The sequence below is a fragment of the Pseudophryne corroboree genome, chromosome 10 (assembly GCF_028390025.1).
Source record: "Pseudophryne corroboree isolate aPseCor3 chromosome 10, aPseCor3.hap2, whole genome shotgun sequence".
In the NCBI taxonomy this organism is placed as follows: domain Eukaryota; kingdom Metazoa; phylum Chordata; class Amphibia; order Anura; family Myobatrachidae; genus Pseudophryne; species Pseudophryne corroboree.
This window is the reverse complement of record NC_086453.1, coordinates 385,856,509-385,880,765: the sequence shown is the minus strand read 5'-3', so window position 1 is coordinate 385,880,765 and position 24,257 is coordinate 385,856,509. Positions and strand designations below refer to the sequence as shown.

General features: G+C 51.8%; 1 protein-coding gene across 1 annotated transcript in view; it reads right to left on the bottom strand.

Annotated features, from left to right (window-relative positions):
* Positions 1-2,448: 2,448 nt before the first annotated feature.
* MAD2L2 (mitotic arrest deficient 2 like 2) overlaps positions 2,449-24,257 on the bottom strand; it is a 44,646-nt gene continuing 22,837 nt past the window's right edge. Inside the window, exons 4-9 of the mRNA XM_063943879.1 lie at positions 17,672-17,743; positions 17,465-17,565; positions 15,911-16,005; positions 8,454-8,527; positions 3,905-3,997; positions 2,449-3,032 (exon numbers count right to left, since the gene is read on the bottom strand). Of these exons, the coding sequence (XP_063799949.1) occupies positions 2,991-3,032; positions 3,905-3,997; positions 8,454-8,527; positions 15,911-16,005; positions 17,465-17,565; positions 17,672-17,743 (477 nt within the window). The 3' untranslated portion in view covers positions 2,449-2,990. The remainder of the gene's footprint in view (positions 3,033-3,904; positions 3,998-8,453; positions 8,528-15,910; positions 16,006-17,464; positions 17,566-17,671; positions 17,744-24,257) is intronic.

Here is a 24,257-nt window from a genome sequence, read left to right as displayed (position 1 = left end):
AACAGCCTATGCAATATTTCTTGTAACCCCATGCAGCCTTGCTATATTGCTGCTGCGAAGGGCAATACACTCCCCCCCCACCCACCCCCTGCAGCTGCGCTACCTGTGAGGACAGATGTCTCCCCCCCCCCTTGAACTCCGTGTACCGCTGCCTCTCCAGCGGACGGGAGCGGGTGTAGGGAGCGCGTTGTCTAGAGCCGGGGAGCGGTGGTTTAGAAGTGCGGCCGGCGGCTCTGAGTTGCGTGCGGCAGCTCTGAGCGGCTCTGGCGGGCGGCTGAGTACCTTACTGTAAGCAGTGGCGGGTGCGGGCGGCGCATATAAGGCAGCACGTACCCCACACAGCGGCGCCCCATCCCCCAGCATACCTGATCTCCTGTAGTGAGGGCTATGACGGGGCTTCTTCTGTAAGCTCCGTCCATCCTTTCCTGCAGGTCAGCCTGAGCTGCTGTTGGTTGTGAGGGTGCTCTGTGTGAGGACCGACACGCCAGTAGCTGCTTCTTGCAGCGTGTACTATCCCGGACCCACACTTCCTGTTAAGCTGGGAAGGGATGTGTAACAAAAATATGAATTAAAAAAAAAAAAATTTGAAGTATGTGTGGAAGAACCACTCGTGCCTTCACTCCTGTGAGCACCGAAAAAACACTGAGGCAGTATGGGAGTATGCAGGGGAGGAGAGTTACTAAATTTCAATATTCAGTGCCTGTCCTGCTAACACCGTCCATATCCCAAGAGTACTCCAGTGGATGAAAAAGAAATGGCGCCTGTGCGCTGCTGGATCCTCTCATAGTGAAGCCCCGCCCCTTCAATGATGCGCGGTCTTCCCGCTTTTTTATACTGTCTGAGGTAATTCTTGTGCTTAAAATAGAGAGAACCGTTTTAAGGCTGTGTTTGCCTGTGTGGGTACTGTGTAGTGTACTGAGACGCAGTTGTGTACTGAGTCTGGAGACGCAGTCCGTCCCGGTTAGAAGCCGTGCGTCTCTGTACCCTCATGCCACCATAATGGCCGGCGACCCGCTAGCCGGGACGCTAGCTTAGTACTCAACACTCTTCTGGCTCGGTTAGGGGTGGCGGCGTGCTGCGGGAATGTACGCTCGCCGTGGTGGGGCTTGCGAATAGTTCCCTCAGGAGCTAGTGTCCTGTCAGCAGGGAACGGGACCATTAACCCTTCTAGAGGTTGCCCCCCCCTAAGTCCCACGAAGCAGGCAGTCTGGTGCCAACCAGTCCTGCCTGAAAATAACAAACAGATAAAATAAATGCAGAAATCTCTTTAGGAGCTTCGATAAGCGTGACCGGTAGGAGGGGCATAGAGGGATTAGCCAGCCCACACTATCAAATTGTTAAAGTGCCCACGGCTCCTAGTGGACCAGTCTATACCTCATGGTACTAAATGGAACCCCAGTATCTTCTAGGACGTAAGAGAAATACATGGACCTGGCGGTTTGGCTAGAACCCAACTGCAAGCGTTAAGACCCTGCAATCACTCCATTTTGTGTCATCTCTTCTAGGGGTAGACTATACCATCCAAGGTAATCCTTCTCAGCGCACCCAAAATGGCTGCTTCACAAGGTACCTTGAGAGGGTGGAATACACAACCCGTGGAAGTTATTACCCTACTACACCAGCTCTGCACTGTGCGCTCTATTTTATGTCTGTGTGGCTTGTCTACTGCTGTATTACTTACATCTTCTGTATTAGGGTGGTAATTCCGAGTTGTTCGCTAGCTGCATTCGTTCGCTGTGCAGCGATGAGGCAAAAAATCGGCACTTCTGCGCATGCGGCGCAATGCGCACGCGTGAAGTACTATTACAACAAACAAGGTAGTTTCACACAGGGTCTAGCGAAGCTTTTCAGTCGCACTGCTGGCCGCAGAGTGATTGACAGGAAGTGGGCGTTTCTGGACGTCAACTGACCGTTTTCAGGGAGTGATCGGATAAATGCAGGCGTGCCAGGAAAAACGCAGGCGTGGCTGGGCGAACGCAGGGCGTGTTCGTGACGTCAACAGTCTGAAGTGATCGCAAGCGCTGAGTAGGTTTTGAGCTACTCTAAAACTGCACAAAATTTTTTTGTCGCTGCTCTGCGATCCTTTCGTTCCCACTTCTGCTAAGCTAAAATACACTCCCAGTGGGCGGCGGCATAGCGTTTGCACGGCTGCTAAAAACTGCTAGGGAGCGATCAACTCGGAATGACCCCCTATGTGCATTGTGTTTGATGTCTGTAAAGCGCCTTGAGTCCTGTTGGAGAAAGAGCGCTATATAAATAATATTTTACTATTATTATAACAAAAGCTTTCTACATAATGTCATATAAACATTTATAATGCCACATTAAATAAAACCATTTCTAATGTCCCCCCCCTTACTCACGAGATGCATCCAATATTCTGGGATTAGAGAAAGACTCTGGGCGTGAGGATGGACTTATGTTGGTGCGTCTTACTAAAAAGCAAAGTTATGCGCTTGCAAATACGATATATATTTCTTGTAATAAGCGAGTGTGTAGGACTGGCCGGTGTATAACACAGTACGGGACACACATACAATAAATAACATAGACGAGTGCGGGTCAGTTACGAGGAGAGGTGGTAATAAACGCTGGATGTGAGCAGGTATCCGGGCGTCGCTATGATCTCTGACCCCGTCCCGCCAGACGCTGTGATGTCACTTCCTGGGAGTCCTGGCATAACACAATTCTGCCAGTAACAATCTCTGGTTTTGTCACCAAACGTTGGGCAGAGTATTTCCTCTCTGCTGGACATCGCGCCCGTTCTTTATGCGCAGAGCAGAAGGAATACTTCTAATTACAGGTACGAGGGTTGGATCTGACGATCCCGGGAAGAAGTAACACGCAATCTCCAGGCCCGGCGACACATATCAGACTCTTCCATACATGTATTTCCTCCGTTACAGTCTGCACTGGCGATACTTCACGCCTGGTGTCGGGGTGCCTCCTGGACATCCGGATGTGATGATGAGGAGTTGCTGGACCGGGCCTCAGGCGTTCTTCTGCCCTCGCTCTTCCACATAGAGCTGCATCTGAGGGAAGACAGAAGGGAAGCAGCACGTTGTGAGAACCAGTTGTGTTCCTGCTGAGGTCACCATTGCTGGCCTCTAACATACCACTAGCAGCTGCAGATACGGAGTACCCTAGAGATACTACGCCGCGCTTGTGGCAGGGTGCACTACAATCAGTAGTGTTCATTCTAGCACCCTGCACCTTTCACATTCTAGCACCCTGCACCTTTCACATTCTAGCACCCTGCACCTTTCACATCCTGTGCAGTTCCTCTGTCCTGCCTGGGGTGGCGCTCTCTCCTCTGGTGCTTCTCAGCACACACAGGTCTGTATCACAGCACTCAGTTACAGATCAGAGTGTGTGGAGAAGCACCACAGCAGAGAGTGAAACCCCTGGCAGGAAAAAAGAACTGCACGGATTTTGATAGGTGCAGGGTGCTAGAATGAACACTAAGTCAGTAAGGAAATCCCCATCATGTGCAGAGCTGGGTCAGGTGACACTGCGCAGGGGGCGGGGAAGAGGTTTCACACTGGCCGGTCCTGCCCACTTCCAGCTCATTACTGAATGCTATAGAAGGGAGACATACCGTCCAGCACATATTATGGTCCAGAGGGGCTTTAGAAAAAGGATCCGACACAAAACTAACGAACATTTGGCGTTGGGTGGAGCCTAGCTGCGCTATAATAAAGTAACGGCAGCGCTGAAACACAAGTATTAACATTTGAACACCTTTAGTGATCAGAATCATCAAAAAGGATTTAACGTTTAATAATAAGTAGTAAATAAACGTGGCAGCATTTTACGGATGCTATATTACCGCACAGGAACGACCAGCGTGAGGTGGCGCAGCAAACACGCGGCATGGAGACCCAGCGCGCCCTGTGCTGCTCACCTTCAGGATATCGGAGGTCATGGTCTTCAGGGGTATAAGGCGAGGTTCCTGCATGTGTACGTCCTGCTCGTCAGCCAGGATCCAGGGAAAATCCTGCGGAAACAAGGACACGTGAGGAGACTGCGGCGTGCGCTACCGCCTGTACAGCGAGGAATGGGAAGGAATATGTAGTGAGGTCACTGTACAGCCGGATGGATTCATGGACAGTATCTACCTCCCAGTAAGTGGCTACGATACACAGGCAGCACAGATGGTGTAGTGTGGGGGGGGTGGAAAGGGGATTATGGTTTTGGCTGCTTGGGGAGGGGAAGGTTAGGGTTAGGCAGGGGGGGGATATGGTTTAGGCTGCGTGGGGAGGAGAAGGGTAGGCTGGAGGGGTATGGTTTAGGCTGTGTGGGGAGGAGAAGGGTAGGCTGGAGGGGTATGGTTTAGGCTGCGTGGGGAGGGGAAGGTTAGGGTTAGGCTGGGGGGGTATGGTATAGGCTGCGTGGGGAGGGGAAGGTTAGGGTTAGGTCGGGGGGGTATGGTTTAGGCTGCGTGGGGAGGGGAAGGTTAGGCTGAGGGGGTATGGTATAGGCTGCGTGGGGAGGGGAAGGTTAGGGTTAGGCTGGGGGCTACGGTTTAGGCTGCATGGGGAGGGGAAGGTTAGGGTTAGACTGGGGGGGGTGTATGGTATAGGCTGCGTGGGGAGGGGAAGGTTAGGGTTAGGCAGGGGGGGGATATGGTTTAGGCTGCGTGGGGAGGAGAAGGTTAGGGTTAGGCTGGAGGGGTATGGTTTAGGCTGTGTGGGGAGGGGAAGGTTAGGGTTAGGCTGGGGGGGTATGGTATAGGCTGCGTGGGGAGGGGAAGGTTAGGGTTAGGCTGGGGGGGTATGGTATAGGCTGCGTGGGGAGGGGAAGGTTAGGGTTAGGTCGGGGGGGGTATGGTTTAGGCTGCGTGGGGAGGGGAAGGTTAGGGTTAGGCTGGGGGGGTATGGTTTAGGCTGCATGGGGAGGGGAAGGTTAGGGTTAGGCTGGGGGGGTATGGTTTAGGCTGCGTGGGGAGGGGAAGGTTAGGGTTAGTCTGGGGGGGTATGGTTTAGGCTGCGTGGGGAGGGGAAGGTTAGGGTTAGGCTTAAGGGGGTATGGTTTAGGCTGCGTGGGGAGGGGAAGGTTAGGGTTAGGCTGCGGGGTACGGTTTAGGCTGCATGGGGAGGGGAAGGTTAGGGTTAGGCTTGGGGGGGTATGGTTTAGGCTGCGTGGGGAGGGGAAGGTTAGGGTTAGGCTGGGGGGGTATAGTTTAGGCTGTGTGGGGAGGGGAAGGTTAGGGTTAGTCTGGGGGGGAGGGGTTATGGCTTAGGCTGCGTGGGGAGGGGAAGGTTAGGGTTAGGCTGGGGGGTATAGTTTAGGCTGCGTGGGGAGGGGAAGGTTAGGGTTAGGCTGGGGGGGGTATAGTTTAGGCTGCGTGGGGAGGGGAAGGTTAGGGTTAGGTCGGTGAGGGGGGTTATGGTCTAGGCTGCGTGGGGAGGGGAAGGTTAGGGTTAGGCTGGGGGGGTATAGTTTAGGCTGCGTGGGGAGGGGAAGAATAGGGTTAGGTCGGTGAGGGGGGTTATGGTCTAGGCTGCATGGGGAGGGGAAGGTTAGGGTTAGGTCGGGGGGGGGTTATGGTTTAGGCTGCGTGGAGAAGGGAAGGTTAGGGTTAGGCTGGGGGTGTGGTATGGTTTAGGCTGCGTGGGGAGGGGAAGGTTAGGGTTAGGCTGGGGGGGTATGGTTTAGGCTGCGTGGGGAGGGGAAGGCTAGGGTTAGGTCGGGGGGGAGGGGTTATGGCTTAGGCTATGTGGGGAGGGGAAGGTTAGGGTTAGGTCGGGGGGGGTATGGTTTAGGCTGCGTGGGGAAGGTTAGGGTTAGGCTGGGGGGGGTTATGGTTTAGGCTGCGTGGGGAGGGGAAGGCTAGGGTTAGGTCGGGGGGGGAGGGGTTATGGCTTAGGCTATGTGGGGAGGGGAAGGTTAGGGTTAGGTCGGGGGGGGTATGGTTTAGGCTGCGTGGGGAAGGTTAGGGTTAGGCTGGGGGGGGTTATGGTTTAGGCTGTGTGGGGAGGGGAAGGTTAGAGTTAAGTCGGGGGGGTATGGTTTAGGCTGCGTGGGGAAGGTTAGGGTTAGGGCTGGGGGGGTATGGTTTATGCTGCGTGGGGAGGGGAAGGTTAGGGTTAGGCTGGGGGGGTATGGTTTAGGCTGCGTGGGGAGGGGAAGGTTAGGGTTAGGCTGGGGGGGTATGGTTTAGGCTGCGTGGGGAGGGGAAGGTTAGGGTTAGGCTTGGGGGGGTATGGTTTAGGCTGCGTGGGGAGGGGAAGGTTAGGGTTAGGCTGGGGGGGTAAGGTTTAGGCAGCGTGGGGAGGAGAAGGTTAGGGCTAGGCTGGGGGGCGTACGATTCAGGCTGCGTGGGGAAGGTTAGGGTTAGGTCGGGGGGGGTATGGTTTAGGCTGCGTGGGGAAGGTTAGGGTTAGGCTGGGGGGGGTTATGGTTTAGGCTGTGTGGGGAGGGGAAGGTTAGAGTTAAGTCGGGGGGGTATGGTTTAGGCTGCGTGGGGAAGGTTAGGGTTAGGGCTGGGGGGGTATGGTTTATGCTGCATGGGGAGGGGAAGGTTAGGGTTAGGCTGGGGGGGTATGGTTTAGGCTGCGTGGGGAGGGGAAGGTTAGGGTTAGGCTGGGGGGGTATGGTTTAGGCTGCGTGGGGAGGGGAAGGTTAGGGTTAGGCTTGGGGGGGTATGGTTTAGGCTGCGTGGGGAGGGGAAGGTTAGGGTTAGGCTGGGGGGGTAAGGTTTAGGCAGCGTGGGGAGGAGAAGGTTAGGGCTAGGCTGGGGGGCGTACGATTCAGGCTGCGTGGGGAAGGTTAGGGTTAGGTTGGGGGGGGTAAGGTTTAGGCAGCGTGGGGAGAAGGTTAGGACTAGGCTGGGGGGGGGGGGGGGAGATATGGTTTAGGCTGCGTGGGGAGGGGAAGGTTAGGGCTAGGCTGGGGGGGTACGATTCAGGCTGCGTGGGGAGGGGAAGGTTAGGGTTAGGTTGGGGGGGTAAGGTTTAGGCAGCGTGGGGAGGTTAGGACTAGGCTGGGGGGGGGGATATGGTTTAGGCTGCGTGGGGAGGGGAAGGTTAGGACTAGGCTGGGTGGGGGGGGGGGGGGGGGGAGATATGGTTTAGGCTGCGTGGGGAGGGGAAGGTTAGGGTTAGGTCCGGGGGGGTTCGGTTTACGCACCACCGGGGAAGGTTAGGCTTCGTGGTGGGGGGAGTTGAGGGTTAGGGTTAGAATACTTACCTGGTAGGTGTCAGGATGCGGTGTGTTGGGATGGCGCTCAGGGTGTTCTGACCGGCGGCATCCCAAGCAATGAGATCCCGATACCATCCCCTCCCGACACAGGTCTCCTGAATCCCTCCCTCCTCCCAACACCTGACAGGTTTGAGGCAGCCGCTGTTCTGCCCCCACACAATGTACAGCGCAGTGTACGAGATCCAGCGGAACAAACACATCCATCATTATTCCGGCATCATGGAGAGGACAAGACTCAGCATGCGTTTCCTGAATAATAGCCATGTTATAATGTAACTGTCCACCACGTGAGCGCTCTAGTAAGACAGACAGGACAGCACACAGCTGACGTCACCAGTTCTCCCTCCCCACGTGGTGCGCAGCCAGATCTGTCCGCCGTACACAGCCTACAGCAGAGCTAGAGACACGGCACCGGAACCAAGGCCTTATTCAGAGTGGGACACAGCCGCTGCATTCGCATGCACGGCTGCGTCCCGAGGGGCTTGCGCACGCACAGCAGCTGTAGTGCGCATTTGCACCCATACACTATGCAATTGCATAGTGATTCACAGGCAACTGGCGTCCGGGGGCGTCGGCGAGGCGTTGGGGGGGGGGGGGGCGTAGTGCAGGAAATGCATGCATGTCATGGCAGTTTTTGGGGCCGCCCGATGACGTTGCCTGCGATGGAAACATGGTGGCGGTACCCCTGCTTACGCAGCCAAGGAGAGGTCAACCTCTATTTGAATTTTCCGCGATACAATCGCAATTGAATTGCTTGATTTTGTAATGGAGTTCAGCATTTAGTAACATATTTCATTGGGTGGTCTTCAGTTTGACGGCGGCCGGGCTTCCAACATCCAGCATACCGGCGCCGTAATCCTGACCGCCGTCACGCCGACAGCTTTTCTCCCTCTTGGGGGTCCACGACCCCCCTGGAGGGAGAATAGATAGCGCGCAGCGTTACGAGCACAGCGAGCCTGCAAGGGGCTCACTTGCGCTCACCCACCTGTCGGTATGCCGGCGGTCGGGATTCCTGCGCCGGTATGCTGGCCACCGGGAGCCCCAACTGCCGACATAACATACTACACCCTATTTCATCAATATAACACAGCTGTGACTTCAGCACGTTGGTCACAAACTTTTATTAATTGTTCAACAAAAAAGCATGTAGCCGAGTGAATACAATAAAAACAACTCTGCATCCCAGGAAATCACAGAACACGGAGGGATGAGTGTATGGAAGAACTCATTAGCGAGTCCCTGTCATTTACCTTAATAACCTGAATCTTCTCCATATTCCTTGTAGCTGCTTCTCTCGTATGGACTAGTAAAGTGAATGTGCAACCTGCAATACATATATGATGGTATCAATAGGATTTTGATTACCTACCGGTAAATCCGTAGAGGATGCTGGGGTCCACATTAGTACCATGGGGTATAGACGAGTCCACCAGGAGCCACTAGCACTTTAAGAGTTTGAGAGTGTGGGCTGGCTCCTCCCTCTATGCCCCTCCTACCAGACTCAGTCTAGAAACTGTGCCCGAGGAGACGGACATCTTCGAGAGAAGGATTATACACAGATAGTGGGGAGATTCATACCAGCTCACACATACAAGGCACGTCAAGACAACTAGCTTGAACCACTCAGCAACAGCTGAAACATTACTTACCAAGTAACAATGCAATACTCAACTAAAACGAAGTTGTACTGAACCAAATAACATTTGCAGGAGAACGAAGCGCTGGGCGGGCGCCCAGCATCCTCTACGGACTACGAGACAAGGATTTACCGGTAGGTACCAAAATCCTATTTTCTCTTACGTCCTAGAGGACGCTGGGGTCCACATTAGTACCATGGGGATGTACCAAAGCTCCCAAAATGGTAGGGAGAGCGCGGAGGCTCCTGCAGAACTGATTGACTTAACTTCAGATCATCAGAGGCCAAAGTATCGAACTTGTAGAACTTTGCAAACGTGTTCGACCCAGACCAAGTTGCCGCTCGGCAAAGTTGTAACGCAGAGATACCCCCGGGCAGCCGCCCAGGAAGACCCCACCTTACGAGTAGAGCGGGCCTTGACAGACGTAGGACACGGCAAGCCTGCTGTAGAATACGCATGCTGGATAGTGAACCTGATCCAGCGAGAGATCGTCTGCTTAGAAGCAGGGCACCCAATTTTCTTGGGATCATACAGGACAAACAGAGAGTCCGATTTCCTGTGACGAGTAGTCTTCTTCACATATATCTTCAGAGCCCTTACAACATTCAAGGACTTTGATGAAATTGAGGAGTCAGTAGCCACTGGCACCACAATAGGTTGGTTGATATGAAATGCCTACACAACCTTCGGAAGAAACTGCTGACGTGTTCTGAGAGCAGCTCTATCTTCGTGGAAGATCAAGTAGGGGCTTTTACAGGACAAAGCTCCCAATTCTGACACACGTCTAGCAGAAGCTAAGGCCAACAACGTGACAACCTTCCATGTAAGAAATTTGACCTCAACCTCCTGTAGAGGCTCAAACCACTCCAACTGGAGAAACTGCAACACCAAGTTAAGGTCCCAAGGCGCCGTAGGCGGTAAAAGGGAGGTTGGATGTGCAGATCTCCCTTCAAAAAGGTCTGAACCTCAGGGAGGGCAGCAAATTGTTTCTGGAAAAAAATGGACAGGGACGAAATCTGGACCTTCAGAGATCCCAACCACAGGCCCATATCCACTCCTGCTTTCAGGAAGAGAAGAAAACGTCCTAGTTGAAACTCCACCGCAGGAAATTTCCTGGATTCACACCAAGAGACATATTTCTTCCAAATACGATGGTAATGTTTAGACGTTACCCCTTTCCTAGCCTGTATCAGGGTAGGAATGACCTTCTTCGGAATGCCCTACCGAGCAAGTATCAGGCGCTCAACTTCCATGCCGTCAAACGTAGCCGCGGTAAGTCTTGATAGGCGAACGGCCCCTGCTGTAGCGGGTCCTCCCGCAGAGGAATAGGCCTCAGCTCTTCCTGCAAGGTCCGCATACCAAGCTCGCCTTGGCCAGTCTGGAGCAATGAGGATCGCTTGAACTCTTGTCCTCCTTACGAGCTTTAGTACTCTTGGAATGAGTGGAAGTGGTGGAAACACGTACACCGACTGGAACACAATATTCTGTCTTAGTACTGCGCTCAATCCTGACTATGTGTATAATGATGAATAAATGTGTATTGATCGTCACTATTCATTTCTCCCAGAGGAAGGCCTCACAGAGGCTGAAACGCGTTGGAGCTAATTTGTGCAACACATTCGACTAAAAGAACCGACTTTAACAGAGCGCTCAATACGGAAGGAACCTAAAGACCAGGTCACGTGACTGAAGAATCCGGAAACCAGCGGCGTTACCTAGCAACCGCTACATGGACAGCAACCGCTACACGGAGGATAAGGGAGAGAAGCCAGTGACCAGACGCGGGGGACAGCTAGGAACAACGACAGGCGAGTCTCCGTAGGCGGCAGGAGCTTCACAGATGGCAGCTCTGTAGAGCCGCTACTGTGACTCTCACATGCCCTAGACAGTGTCTGCGTCGAAGCTTCTTGTTGAGACGAGAGGCCATCATGTCTATTTGGGGTAACCTCCAAAGGTCTGTTATTTCCTTGAACACCTCCGGATGGAGTCCCCACTCTCCTGGATGGAGATCATGTCTGCTGAGGAAGTCCCAGTTGTCCACTCCCGGAATGAAGATTGCTGAGAGCGCAAACGCGTGTCTTTCTGCCCAGAGGATGATTCTTGTTACCTCTGCCATTGCAGCTCTGCTCTTCGTTCTGTCCTGTCGGTTTATGTAAGCCACCGTCGTTACATTGTCCGACTGTACTTGAATGGCCCGATTTTTTAGAAGCTGGGCCGCCTGAATAAGACCGTTGTAGACAGCTCTTCGTTCCAGGAGGTTGATCGGCAGGCCGGCCTCCAGACTTGACCACCTTCCTTGGAAGGTTTCCCCCTGAATGACTGAGCCCCAGCCCTGGAGGCTCGCATCCGTGGTTAGAAGGACCCAGTCCTGAATCCCGAACCTGCGGCCCTCTAGAAGGTAAGGCAATTGGAGCCACCAGAGGAGTGAAATCCTGGCCTTTGGCGACAGACGAATTCTCTGGTGCATGTGTAGATGGGATCCCGACCACTTGTCCAGGAGATCCAGTTGGAAGGCCCGAGCGTGAAACCTCCCGAACTGCAGAGCCTCGTAAGAGGCCACCATCTTTCCCAATAGGCGAATGCATTGATGAACAGACACCCGGGCTGGCTTCAGGACATCCCGGACGATTGTTTGTATCACCAACGCCTTTTCCTGCGGGAGAAACACCCTCTGCACTTCTGTGTCGAGGATCATCCCCAGAAAGGACAACCTCTGGGTTGGTTCCAAATGTGATTTTGGAAGGTTCAGAATCTAACCGTGGAGTCTGAGTAGTTGGGTTGTGAGAATGATGGACTGCAACAGACTCTTCTTGGACGATGCCTTTATTAGCAGATCGTCCAGATATGGAATGATGTTCACCCCTTGTTTGCGGAGGAGAACCATCATCTCTGCCATCGCCTTGGTGAACACCCTTGGTGCTGTTCAGAGGCCGAATGGCAGGGCCTGGAACTGGAAATGACAGTCCAGTAATGCAAAACTGAGATAAGCTTGATGCGGCAGCCAAATCGAAATGTGGAGGTACGCATCTTTGATATCCAGGGACACCAGGAATTCCCCCTCTTCCAAACCTGATATCACCGCCCGGAGAGACTCCATTTTGAACTTGAACTCCTTAAGAAAGGGTTCAGTGATTTTAGGTTCAGAATGGGCCTGACCGAACCATCCGGTTTCGGTACCGCAAAAAGGTTCGAATAGTAACCTGTGGTTTGCAGATGAGGAGGAACTGGCACAATGACCTGTGCCTCCACCAACTTCTGGACAGCCTCTTGTAGGACAGTTCTGTCTGCCAGTAGAACTGGCAAGCCTGATTTGAAAAATGGGTGAGGAGGGAGATTTTGAAATTCCAGCCTGTATCCCTGGGATACAATATCTATCACCTAGGGATCCAGGCCAGACGATACCCAGATGTGACTGAACTGTCGCTCCCACTGGCCCCATCTCCAGGCCGCTCGGTCCACTGGCATGCGGAGGACTTTGGCGTACCTGAAACAGGCTTTTGTTCCTGGGAACCTGTGGCAGCAGGTTTCCTGGAATTAACTCGACTTCCCCTAAAGAAGGTATTGGACGGTTTGGCCTTTCTAGGCTTGTTAGTCCGAAAGGACTGTGACGCTGATGAAGAGAAGGATTTCTTTGGAGCAGGTGCAGCTGAGGGAAGAAACTGAGACTTACCTGCTGTAGCCGTAGATATCCACGCGTCTAGAGCTTCCCCAAAGAGAGCCTGACCTGTATAGGGTAGGGACTCCACGCTTTTCCTGGATTCCGCGTCGGCCGACCACTGGCGCAGCCACAGTCCCCGACGAGCTGAAACAGACATGGAAGAGATTCCCGCAGCCATGGAACCCAGGTCTTTCATGGATTCTACCATAAAACCTGCTGAATCGTGAATGTTACGCAAAAACAATTCAACATCACCCTTATCCATCGTATCCAAATCCTCAAGTAAGGTGGCTGACCACTTTACTATAGCCTTTGCAATCCACGCACTAGCAATAGTGGGATGTAATATGGCCTCAGAAGCCGTGTACATTGATTTAAGTGTATTATCAATCTTTCGATCAGCTGGCTCCTTTAAGGCGGTAGATCCCCGAACAGGCAAATCCACATTTTTGAGAGTCTGGACACAGATGCGTCAACAATCGGCGGTTTTCCCATTTTTTCCTATCCTCCTCAGGGAAAGGAAATGTCACCTGGACCCTCTTAGGGATCTGAAACTTCTTTTCAGGGTTTTCCCATGCTTTCTCAAATATAGCATTCAATTCCTTTGACGCAGGGAAGGTTAGCGAGGCTTTTTATTTTCAGTGAAAAAAAACCTCCTCAACCTGCTCAGGTGTGGTATCATTAATATTCAACACATCCCTGATAGCCTCTATCATCAACTGCACCCCCTTTGCAATAGAGGCAGACCCCCGCAACACATCCCCATCACAATCTGTGGTGTCAGAATCGGTATCCGTATCATCTTGCGTGACATGAACAAGCGCACGTTTGTGGGGGTATATAACGGGGCATCCTGAGGTACCAGAAACTGGTTATACTGCCATAGAGCTCTGTAATATCTGGGTTGCAGATTCGTTACTTGCAACCCTGTCTGAAATCTGATAAATCCAAGTCTTGACATAGGAAAACCACTCCCTTGCTAGAATCTGTGCTAAACCAGTGCAATCCTGATTACATGGAATGGGATCATCCTGTGAGGACATATCCTCTGCAGCATATGACACATTATCCCTGGACATAGCTAAAGGAGACCATCAAACACTCCTCCCCCCCCCCCCCCCCCCCCCACACACACACACACGGGAGGGCAGAGACAGAGATTCACCCCCAAGAATGGGAAGAGAGACAGAGATTGGAGCCAACCCACACCCAGCGCTTTTATACCAAAGGGAGACCCCTTGTCAGCGCTGACTGTGCACCTTAATAGGACACAGTCTTATTACAGCCTCCCCTCCCTTCTACAGCCCCCTGGTACCGTGTACAGAGAGCTGGAGCTGCTGTGGAGGGACCTTTTATCCTGGTCAGCGCTGTGCAGGCAGGAAAATGGCGCTGAACGCTGCTGGGTCCGCTCTGAGGAGAAGCTCCGCCCCCAAAATGGCGCTGTCTTCCCGCTCTTCATAGGATTATACTGGCCTGAGGATTGATGCTGGCTGGGATCCGGGGACCCAGACAGGCTGTGTGACCAGTGTAGGGTGTAGGCGCTGGCTCAGGGCGCCCCTCACAGCGCCGCACCATGTACCGCTAAGCCTTCCGGAGAGCAGTTAATACTGCGCTCCTACCCTGCTGCCGCCATCTTCACACCGACCCCCCACTTGTTAGGGGGGTCAGCACCTCACTCGCCACCGATTCTTCAGCTCTGTAAGGGGGTGGCGGCATGCTGCTGGGGTGAGCGATCCCCTGTGGCGGGGAACAATCTGTCCCCTCTGGAGCTCAGTGACCAGTCAGCGGAGTAAGTGGCTCAGACCCCGCAGGGCGGACACTACTCCCCCCTTAGTCCCTCGCTGCAGGGAGGCTGTTGCCAGCAGCCTCCCTGTAAAATAAAAAACTCTAAAATAACATTTTACTAGGAAAACTCTGTAGAGCTCCCCTAGCTGTGACCGGCTCCTCCGGGCACATTTTCTAAACTGAGTCTGGTAGGAGGGGCATAGAGGGAGGAGCCAGCCCACACTCTCAAACTCTTAAAGTGCCAATGGCTCCTGGTGGACCCGTCTATACCCCATGGTACTAACGTGGACCCCAGCATCCTCTAGGACGTAAGAGAAAGTGGTACGCATGGCAGGTATAGCTATAATGGTGTAAGTGGCGCACGTGGCAGGTATAGCTATAATGGTATAAGTGACGCACATGGCAGGTATAGCTATAATGGTATAAGTGGCGCGCATGGCAGGTATAGCTATAATGGTATAAGTGGCGCACGTGGCAGGTATAGCTATAATGGTATAAGTGGCGCACATGGCAGGTATAGCTATAATGGTATAAGTGGCGCGCATGGCAGGTATAGCTATAATGGTATAAGTGGCGCATGTGGCAGGTATAGCTATAATGGTATAAGTGGCGCGCATGGCAGGCATAGCTATAATGATATAAGTGGCGCACATGGCAGGTATAGCTATAATGGTATAAGTGGCGCACATGGCAGGTATAGCTATAATGGTGTAAGTGGCGCATGTGGCAGGTATAGCTATAATGGTGTAAGTGGCGCATGTGGCAGGTATAGCTATGATGTTATAGGTGGCGCACGTGGCAGGTATAGCTATAATGATATAAGTGGCGCACATGGCAGGTATAGCTATAATGGTGTAAGTGGCGCATGTGGCAGGTATAGCTATAATGGTGTAAGTGGCGAACGTGGCAGGTATAGCTATAATGGTGTAAGTGGCGAACGTGGCAGGTATAGCTATAATGGTGTAAGTGGCGCATGTGGCAGGTATAGTTATGATGGTATAAGTGGCGCACACGGCAGGTATAGCTATAATGGTGTAAGTGGCGCATGTGGCAGGTATAGCTATGATGGTATAAGTGGCGCACACGGCAGGTATAGCTATGATGGTATAAGTGGCGCATGTGGCAGGTATAGCTATAATGGTATAAGTGGCGCATGTGGCAGGTATAGCTATAATGGTGTAAGTGGCGCATGTGGCAGGTATAGCTATAATGGTGTAAGTGGCGCATGTGGCAGGTATAGCTATGATGGTATAAGTGGCGCACACGGCAGGTATAGCTATAATGGTGTAAGTGGCGCATGTGGCAGGTATAGCTATAATGGTGTAAGTGGCAGGTATAGCTATAATGGTATAAGTGGCGCATGTGGCAGGTATAGCTATAATGGTGTAAGTGGCGCATGTGGCAGGTATAGCTATAATGGTGTAAGTGGCGCATGTGGCAGGTATAGCTATGATGGTATAAGTGGCGCACACGGCAGGTATAGCTATAATGGTGTAAGTGGCGCATGTGGCAGGTATAGCTATAATGGTATAAGTGGCGCATGTGGCAGGTATAGCTATAATGGTATAAGTGGCGCACGTGGCAGGTAACGCTATAATGGTATGGATGAATGTTAGGGGAGCATTACCCGGGGGGTTGTTGTCTAGGACGGCATCGCAGACGCTGATCTTCAGGATGAAGGCTCGGAGTAACTGTTCCACATGAGACAGCAGAGAGTCTGAGCTGGAGAGAGCACAGGAATATTCAGGGCACTTACAAAACTCTTCCGCCCACACACCCCATCATCACACTCCGCCCACACACCCCATCATCACACTCCGCCCACACACCCCATCATCACACTCCGCCCACACACCCCATCATCACACTCCGCCCACACACCCCATCATCACACTCCGCCCACACACCCCATCATCACACTCCGCCCACACACCCCATCATCACACTCCGCCCACACACCCCATCATCACACTCCGCCCACACACCCCATCATCACACTCCGCCCACACACCCCATCATCACACTCCGCCCACACACCCCATCATCACACTCCGCCCACACACCCCATCATCACACTCCGCCCAAACACCCCGTCATCACACTCCGCCCAAACACCCCGTCATCACACTCCGCCCACACACCCCATCATCACACTCCGCCCAAACACCCCATCATCACACTCCGCCCACACACCCCATCATCACACTCACTGACCCCCACACAGGAAGAGAATGTAGAATGAATGATTATAACAGCGTTAATAAGCTGGATGTGATATAACAAGTAACATGTAGTCACAGACCGTGTTCATGAAGCAATATGTACAATAAAACACGTTGCAACGGAAAAACTAATCATTTTTGTTAGAAACAATACATAATATGGAAAAGGCAAACAGTATATCAGCACTGCAATGTGGATAATGTCATTGTATGGGCTGGGAGTCTGTGCAGGGTTAGTCCATGGAGACACAGTCCTGGGAAGGAAATACTGCTGGAGAGATGTTACCAGCTTGGGGGTCTTGTAGCTTGTAATGGACCCATGTAAAGTCCTATTTAAAGCTCCAGTCTTGTTCTCTGTTAGTGTAGCAAAACGTTCCCACAAGTGGTCTTCTAGGCTTCATCTCCTGATGTAATCCAATGTGTAGCAGTACCCAGCTTCTTCACCAACGCGTTTCGCTGTCTTGCACAGTAAAACGCGTTGAAGGAGCTTGGTACTGCCACTCTAGTTCAGCTCCAGTCGATTGTCTTTGGTAATTCATTGTACAGAATTACTGACTGATGGTTCCCTCGAAATGGGAAAACACTAGGTGGCGGTATTGCTCGGAAACTCACAGCAGATACTGTACATCCAAGAGTATCTGTGAAAAGTGGCGCAATGATGGAAACAACAACGGGAGGATGGTGTTGTCAATAGCGACCAACCACATCTCAGCTTTTATTTTCTAGACTTCACAAGACAAATGACAGTAGGCGGCTCGCTGGCTGCGAATTGTACAAGTCAGCTGCGCCCAACAGAGCGTGTCATAAACATTTGCTGCACTCAAGGTACTTGTGATAATATAAACACCACGGTTTTACGCACAGGTTATAGTGTCACAAGTACCCTCAACAGCACCAGATGTAATGTACTTTATACATACAGGTGTACACGGCGGATCAGCTTCTCCTGACCTCATTACCTGATAGAAAGGAGCGGCGGCTGCGCAATTTCAAAGACAAATCTCTCCACCGGGTGGTGTTCTTTATCCAGGATCACTACCACCACTTTCTCCACATCATTCTGCAATGATAGAAATACATCTCAGCAACAGCCGGACAGCCAGGTCTCACACACAGCGCTACATAACTCCCGGCGTCACACTGACCAGCGCAGGCCGGCGTCTCACCTTCTCTATCAGCGGCTTCACACAGTGCAGTGTGTCCTGGATGTAGCGGTTCAGTTCCGGGTGACAGGACATCTGGAAGAGACAGCAACCACAGACTGGGTGACAGAAGGCAAAGTACGGATTTCTCCGGGCACAGTTACTTAATACTGTATGTGCCGATACGGCAACAATAATAAGAATTTACTTACCGATAATTCTATTTCTCGGAGTCCGTAGTGGATGCTGGGGTTCCTGAAAGGACCATGGGGAATAGCGGCTCCGCAGGAGACAGGGCACAAAAAAGTAAAGCTTTACTAGGTCAGGTGGTGTGCACTGGCTCCTCCCCCTATGACCCTCCTCCAGACTCCAGTTAGGTACTGTGCCCGGACGAGCATACACAATAAGGGAGGCATTTTGAATCCCGGGTAAGACTCATACCAGCCACACCAATCACACCGTACAACTTGTGATCTAAACCCAGTTAACAGTATGACAACAGAAAGGGCCTCTTAAAGATGGCTCCTTAACAATAACCCGAATTAGTTAACAATAACTATGTACAAGTATTGCAGATAATCCGCACTTGGGATGGGCGCCCAGCATCCACTACGGACTCCGAGAAATAGAATTATCGGTAAGTAAATTCTTATTTTCTCTATCGTCCTAAGTGGATGCTGGGGTTCCTGAAAGGACCATGGGGATTATACCAAAGCTCCCAAACGGGCGGGAGAGTGCGGATGACTCTGCAGCACCGAATGAGAGAACTCCAGGTCCTCCTTTGCCAGGGTATCAAATTTGTAAAATTTTACAAACGTGTTCTCCCCCGACCACGTAGCTGCTCGGCAGAGTTGTAATGCCGAGACCCCTCGGGCAGCCGCCCAAGATGAGCCCACCTTCCTTGTGGAGTGGGCTTTTACAGTTTTAGGCTGTGGCAGGCCTGCCACAGAATGTGCAAGTTGAATTGTGTTACAAATCCAACGAGCAATCGACTGCTTAGAAGCAGGTGCGCCCAACTTGTTGGGTGCATACAATATAAACAGCGAGTCAGATTTTCTGACTCCAGCCGTCCTTGCAATGTATATTTTTAAGGCTCTGACAACGTCCAACAACTTGGAGTCCTCCAAGTCGCTAGTGGCCGCAGGCACCACAATAGGTTGGTTCAGATGAAATGCTGATACCACTTTAGGGAGAAAATGCGGACGAGTCCGCAGTTCTGCCCTATCCGAATGGAAGATTAGATAAGGACTTTTATAAGATAAAGCCGCCAATTCAGATACTCTCCTGGCAGAGGCCAGGGCTAGTAACATAGTCACTTTCAATGTGAGATATTTCAAATCCACCTTTTTCAATGGTTCAAACCAATGGGATTTGAGGAAATCTAAAACTACATTTAGATCCCACGGTGCCACCGGAGGCCCCACAGGAGGCTGTATATGCAGTACTCCCTTGACAAAAGTCTGGACCTCAGGGACAGAGGCCAATTCTTTTTGGAAGAATATTGACAGGGCCGAAATTTGAACCTTAATGGATCCCAATTTGAGACCCATAGATAATCCTGATTGCAGGAAATGTAGGAAACGACCCAGTTGGAATTCCTCCGTCGGAACCCTCCGATCCTCGCACCACGCTACATATTTTCGCCAAATGCGGTGATAATGTTTCACGGTGACTTCCTTCCGTGCCTTAATCAAGGTAGGAATGACTTCTTCTGGAATGCCTTTCCCTTTTAGGATCTGGCGTTCAACCGCCATGCCGTCAAACGCAGCCGCGGTAAGTCTTGAAAAAGACAGGGACCCTGCTGTAGCAGGTCCCTTCTCAGAGGTAGAGGCCACGGTTCGTCCGTGAGCATCTCTTGAAGTTCCGGATACCAAGTCCTTCTCGGCCAATCCGGAACCACTAGTATTGTTCTTACTCTTCTTTGCCGTATGATCTTCAATACCTTTGGTATGAGCGGCAGAGGAGGAAACACATACACTGACTGGTACACCCAAGGAGTTACCAGTGCGTCCACAGCTATTGCCTGTGGATCTCTTGACCTGGCGCAATATTTGTCCAGTTTCTTGTGGAGGCGAGACGCCATCATGTCTACAATTGGTCTTTCCCAACGGTCTATTAACATGTTGAAGACTTCTGGATGTAGACCCCACTCTCCCGGATGAAGATCGTGTCTGCTGAGGAAGTCTGCTTCCCAGTTGTCCACGCCCGGGATGAACACTGCTGACAGTGCTATCACGTGATTCTCCGCCCAGCGAAGAATCTTGGCAGCTTCTGCCATTGCACTCCTGCTTCTTGTGCCGCCCTGCCTGTTTACATGGGCGACCGCCGTGATGTTATCCGACTGAATCAACACCGGCTTTCCTTGCAGGAGAAGTTCCGCCTGGCTTAGAGCATTGTAGATTGCTCTTAGTTCCAGAATGTTTATGTGAAGAGACTTTTCCAGACTCGTCCATACTCCCTGGAAGTTTCTTCCTTGTGTGACTGCTCCCCAGCCTCTCAGGCTGGCGTCCGTGGTCACCAGGATCCAATCCTGAATGCCGAATCTGCGGCCTTCTAATAGGTGAGCCTTCTGCAACCACCACAGAAGTGACACCCTTGTCTTTGGTGACAGGGTTATTCGCAGGTGCATCTGCAGATGCGACCCTGACCATTTGTCCAACAGATCCCTTTGGAATATTCTTGCATGGAATCTGCCGAATGGAATTGCTTCGTAAGAAGCCACCATTTTTCCCAGGACTCTTGTGCATTGATGTACTGACACTTTTCCTGGTTTTAGGAGGTTCCTGACCAGATCGGATAACTCCTTGGCTTTTCCCTCTGGAAGGAAAACCTTTTTCTGAACCGTGTCCAGAATCATTCCTAGGAACAGCAGACGAGTTGTCGGGATTAAATGGGATTTTGGAATATTCAGAATCCACCCGTGTTGTCTTAGCACCTCTTGAGATAGTGCTAAAGCTGTCTCCAGCTGTTCTCTGGACCTTGCCCTTATTAGGAGATCGTCCAAGTATGGGATAACTAATACGCCTTTTCTTCGAAGAAGAATCATCATCTCGGCCATTACCTTGGTAAAGACCCGAGGCGCCGTGGACAATCCGAACGGCAGCGTCTGAAACTGATAGTGACAGTTTTGAACAATGAACCTGAGGTACCCCTGGTGTGCGGGGTAAATCGGAACGTGTAGATACGCATCCTTGATGTCCAAGGATACCATAAAGTCCCCTTCTTCCAGGTTCGCTATCACTGCTCTGAGTGACTCCATCTTGAACTTGAACTTTTTTATGTAGAGGTTCAAGGACTTCAGATTTAGAATAGGCCTTACCGAGCCATCCGGCTTCGGTACCACAAATAGAGTGGAATAATACCCCTTTCCTTGTTGTAATAGGGGTACTTTGACTATCACCTGCTGAGCGTACAGCTTGTGAATGGCTTCCAACACCCTCTCCCTTTCGGAAGAGACGGTTGGTAAGGCAGACTTCAGGAAACGATGAGGAGGATCCGTCTCTAATTCCAACCTGTACCCCTGAGATATTATCTGCAGGATCCAGAGGTCTACCTGCGAGTGAGCCCACTGCGCGCTGTAATTTTTGAGACGGCCCCCCACTGTCCCCGAGTCCGCTTGAGAGGCCCCAGCGTCATGCTGAGGTTTTTGCAGGAGCCGGGGAGGGCTTCTGTTCCTGGGAAGGAGCTGCCTGTTGGTGTCTCTTCCCTCTTCCTCTGCCTCGTGGCAGGTACGACAAGCCCTTTGCTCTCTTATTTTTGTAGGAGCGAAAAGGCTGCGGTTGAAAGGTCGGTGCCTTTCTCTGTTGGGGAGTGACTTGAGGTAAAAAAGTGGATTTCCCGGCAGTAGCCGTGGCCACCAAGTCTGATAGACCAACTCCAAATAACTCCTCCCCTTTATACGGCAAAACCTCCATGTGACGTTTTGAATCCGCATCGCCTGTCCACTGTCGTGTCCATAAGGCTCTTCTGGCTGAAATGGACATAGCACTCACCCGAGATGCCAGTGTGCAAATATCCCTCTGTGCATCACGCATATAGATAAATGCATCCTTTATTTGTTCTAACGACAGTAAAACATTGTCCCTATCTAGGGTATCAATATTTTCAATCAGGGATTCTGACCAAACTACTCCAGCACTGCACATCCAGGCAGTTGCTATAGCTGGTCGTAGTATAACACCTGCATGTGTGTATATATTCTTTTGAATAACTTCCATCTTTCTATCTGATGGATCCTTAAGTGCGGCCATCTCAGGAGAGGGTAACGCCACTTGTTTGGATAAGCGTGTGAGCGCCTTGTCCACCTTAGGGGGTGTTTCCCAGCGCGCCCTAACCTCTGGCGGGAAAGGGTATAATGCCAATAACTTTTTTGAAATTATCAACTTTTTATCAGGAGCAACCCACGCTTCATCACACACGTCATTTAATTCTTCTGATTCAGGAAAAACTGTTTGTAGTTTTTTCACACCATACATAATACCCTGTTTTACGGTATCTGTAGTATCAGCTAAATGTAACGTCTCCTTCATTGCCAAAATCATATAACGTGTGGCCCTACTGGAAAATACGTTTGAATTTCTACCGTCGTCACTGGAATCAGTGCCCGTGTCTGGGTCTGTGTCGACCGACTGAGGCAAAGGGCGTTTTACAGCCCCTGACGGTGTTTGAGGCGCCTGGACAGGCATTAATTGATTGTCCGGCCGCCTCATGTCCTCAACTGACTGTTTAAGGGAAGATAAACCATCACGTAATTCCACAAATAAAGGCATCCATTCTGGTGTCGACCCCCTGGGGGGTGACATCTGCATATTTGGCAATTGCTCCGCCTCCACACCAATATCGTCCTCATACATGTCGACACCACGTACCGACACACACCGCAAACTCACAGGGAATGCTCTAATGAAGACAGGACCCACTAGCCCTTTTGGGGAGACAGAGGGAGAGTCTGCCAGCACACACCACAAAGCGCTATATATACAAGGGATATCCTTATATTAAGTGCTCCCTTATAGCTGCTTTAATATATATATATATAGCCATTAATGTGCCCCCCCTCTCTGTTTTACCCTGTTTCTGTAGTGCAGTGCAGGGGAGAGACCTGGGAGCCGTTCTGACCAGCGGAGCTGTGACAGAAAATGGCGCCGTGTGCTGAGGAGATAGGCCCCGCCCCTTTTTCGGCGGGTTCTTCTCCCGCTATTTTTCCAGTCAGGCAGGGGTTAAATATCTCCATATAGCCCCTATGGGCTATATGTGAGGTATTTTTAGCCTTGTATAAGGTTTATATTTGCCTCTCAGAGCGCCCCCCCCCAGCGCTCTGCACCCTCAGTGACTGCCCAGTGAAGTGTGCTGAGAGGAAAATGGCGCACAGCTGCAGTGCTGTGCGCTACCTTATGAAGACTGAGGAGTCTTCAGCCGCCGGTTTCCGGACCTCTTCACGCTTCAGCATCTGCAAGGGGGTCGGCGGCGCGGCTCCGGGACCGGACTCCACGGCTGGGCCTGTGTTCGATCCCTCTGGAGCTAATGGTGTCCAGTAGCCAAGCAGCAAATCCACTCTGCATGCAGGTGAGTTTACTACTTTCCCCCTAAGTCCCACGTTGCAGTGATCCTGTTGCCAGCAGGACTCACTGTAAAGAAAAAAACCTAAACTAAACTTTCTCTAAGCAGCTCTTTAGGAGAGCCACCTAGATTGCACCCTTCTCGTTCGGGCACAAAATCTAACTGGAGTCTGGAGGAGGGTCATAGGGGGAGGAGCCAGTGCACACCACCTGACCTAGTAAAGCTTTACTTTTTTGTGCCCTGTCTCCTGCGGAGCCGCTATTCCCCATGGTCCTTTCAGGAACCCCAGCATCCACTTAGGACGATAGAGAAATACTGTTCATCATTACTAGGAGGCAGATACACAAGCAGTCATGCAGGATGATCCATTGCTGGGACACAGAGGACGTCCCTCTCCCTGTCACAGGTCACGCTGCAGAGTAGTGTCGTGTGTATGTGGTACAGAGGACGCCCCTCTCCCTGTCACAGGCCACGCTGCAGAGTAGTGTTGTGTGTATGTGTCAGAGGACGCCCCTCTCCCTGTCACAGGCCACGCTGCAGAGTAGTGTCGTGTGTATGTGGCACAGAGGACGCCCCTCTCCCTGTCACAGGCCACGCTGCAGAGTAGTGTTGTGTGTATGTGGTACAGAGGACGTCCCTCTCCCTGTCACAGGCCACGCTGCAGAGTAGTGTTGTGTGTATGTGGTACAGAGGACGTCCCTCTCCCTGTCACAGGCCACGCTGCAGAGTAGTGTTGTGTGTATGTGTCAGAGGACGCCCCTCTCCCTGTCACAGGTCACGCTGCAGAGTAGTGTCGTGTGTATGTGGCACAGAGGACGCCCCTCTCCCTGTCACAGGCCACGCTGCAGAGTAGTGTCGTGTGTATGTGGTACAGAGGACGTCCCTCTCCCTGTCACAGGCCACGCTGCAGAGTAGTGTCGTGTGTATGTGGTACAGAGGACGCCCCTCTCCCTGTCACAGGCCACGCTGCAGAGTAGTGTTGTGTGTATGTGGTACAGAGGACGTCCCTCTCCCTGTCACAGGCCACGCTGCAGAGTAGTGTTGTGTGTAT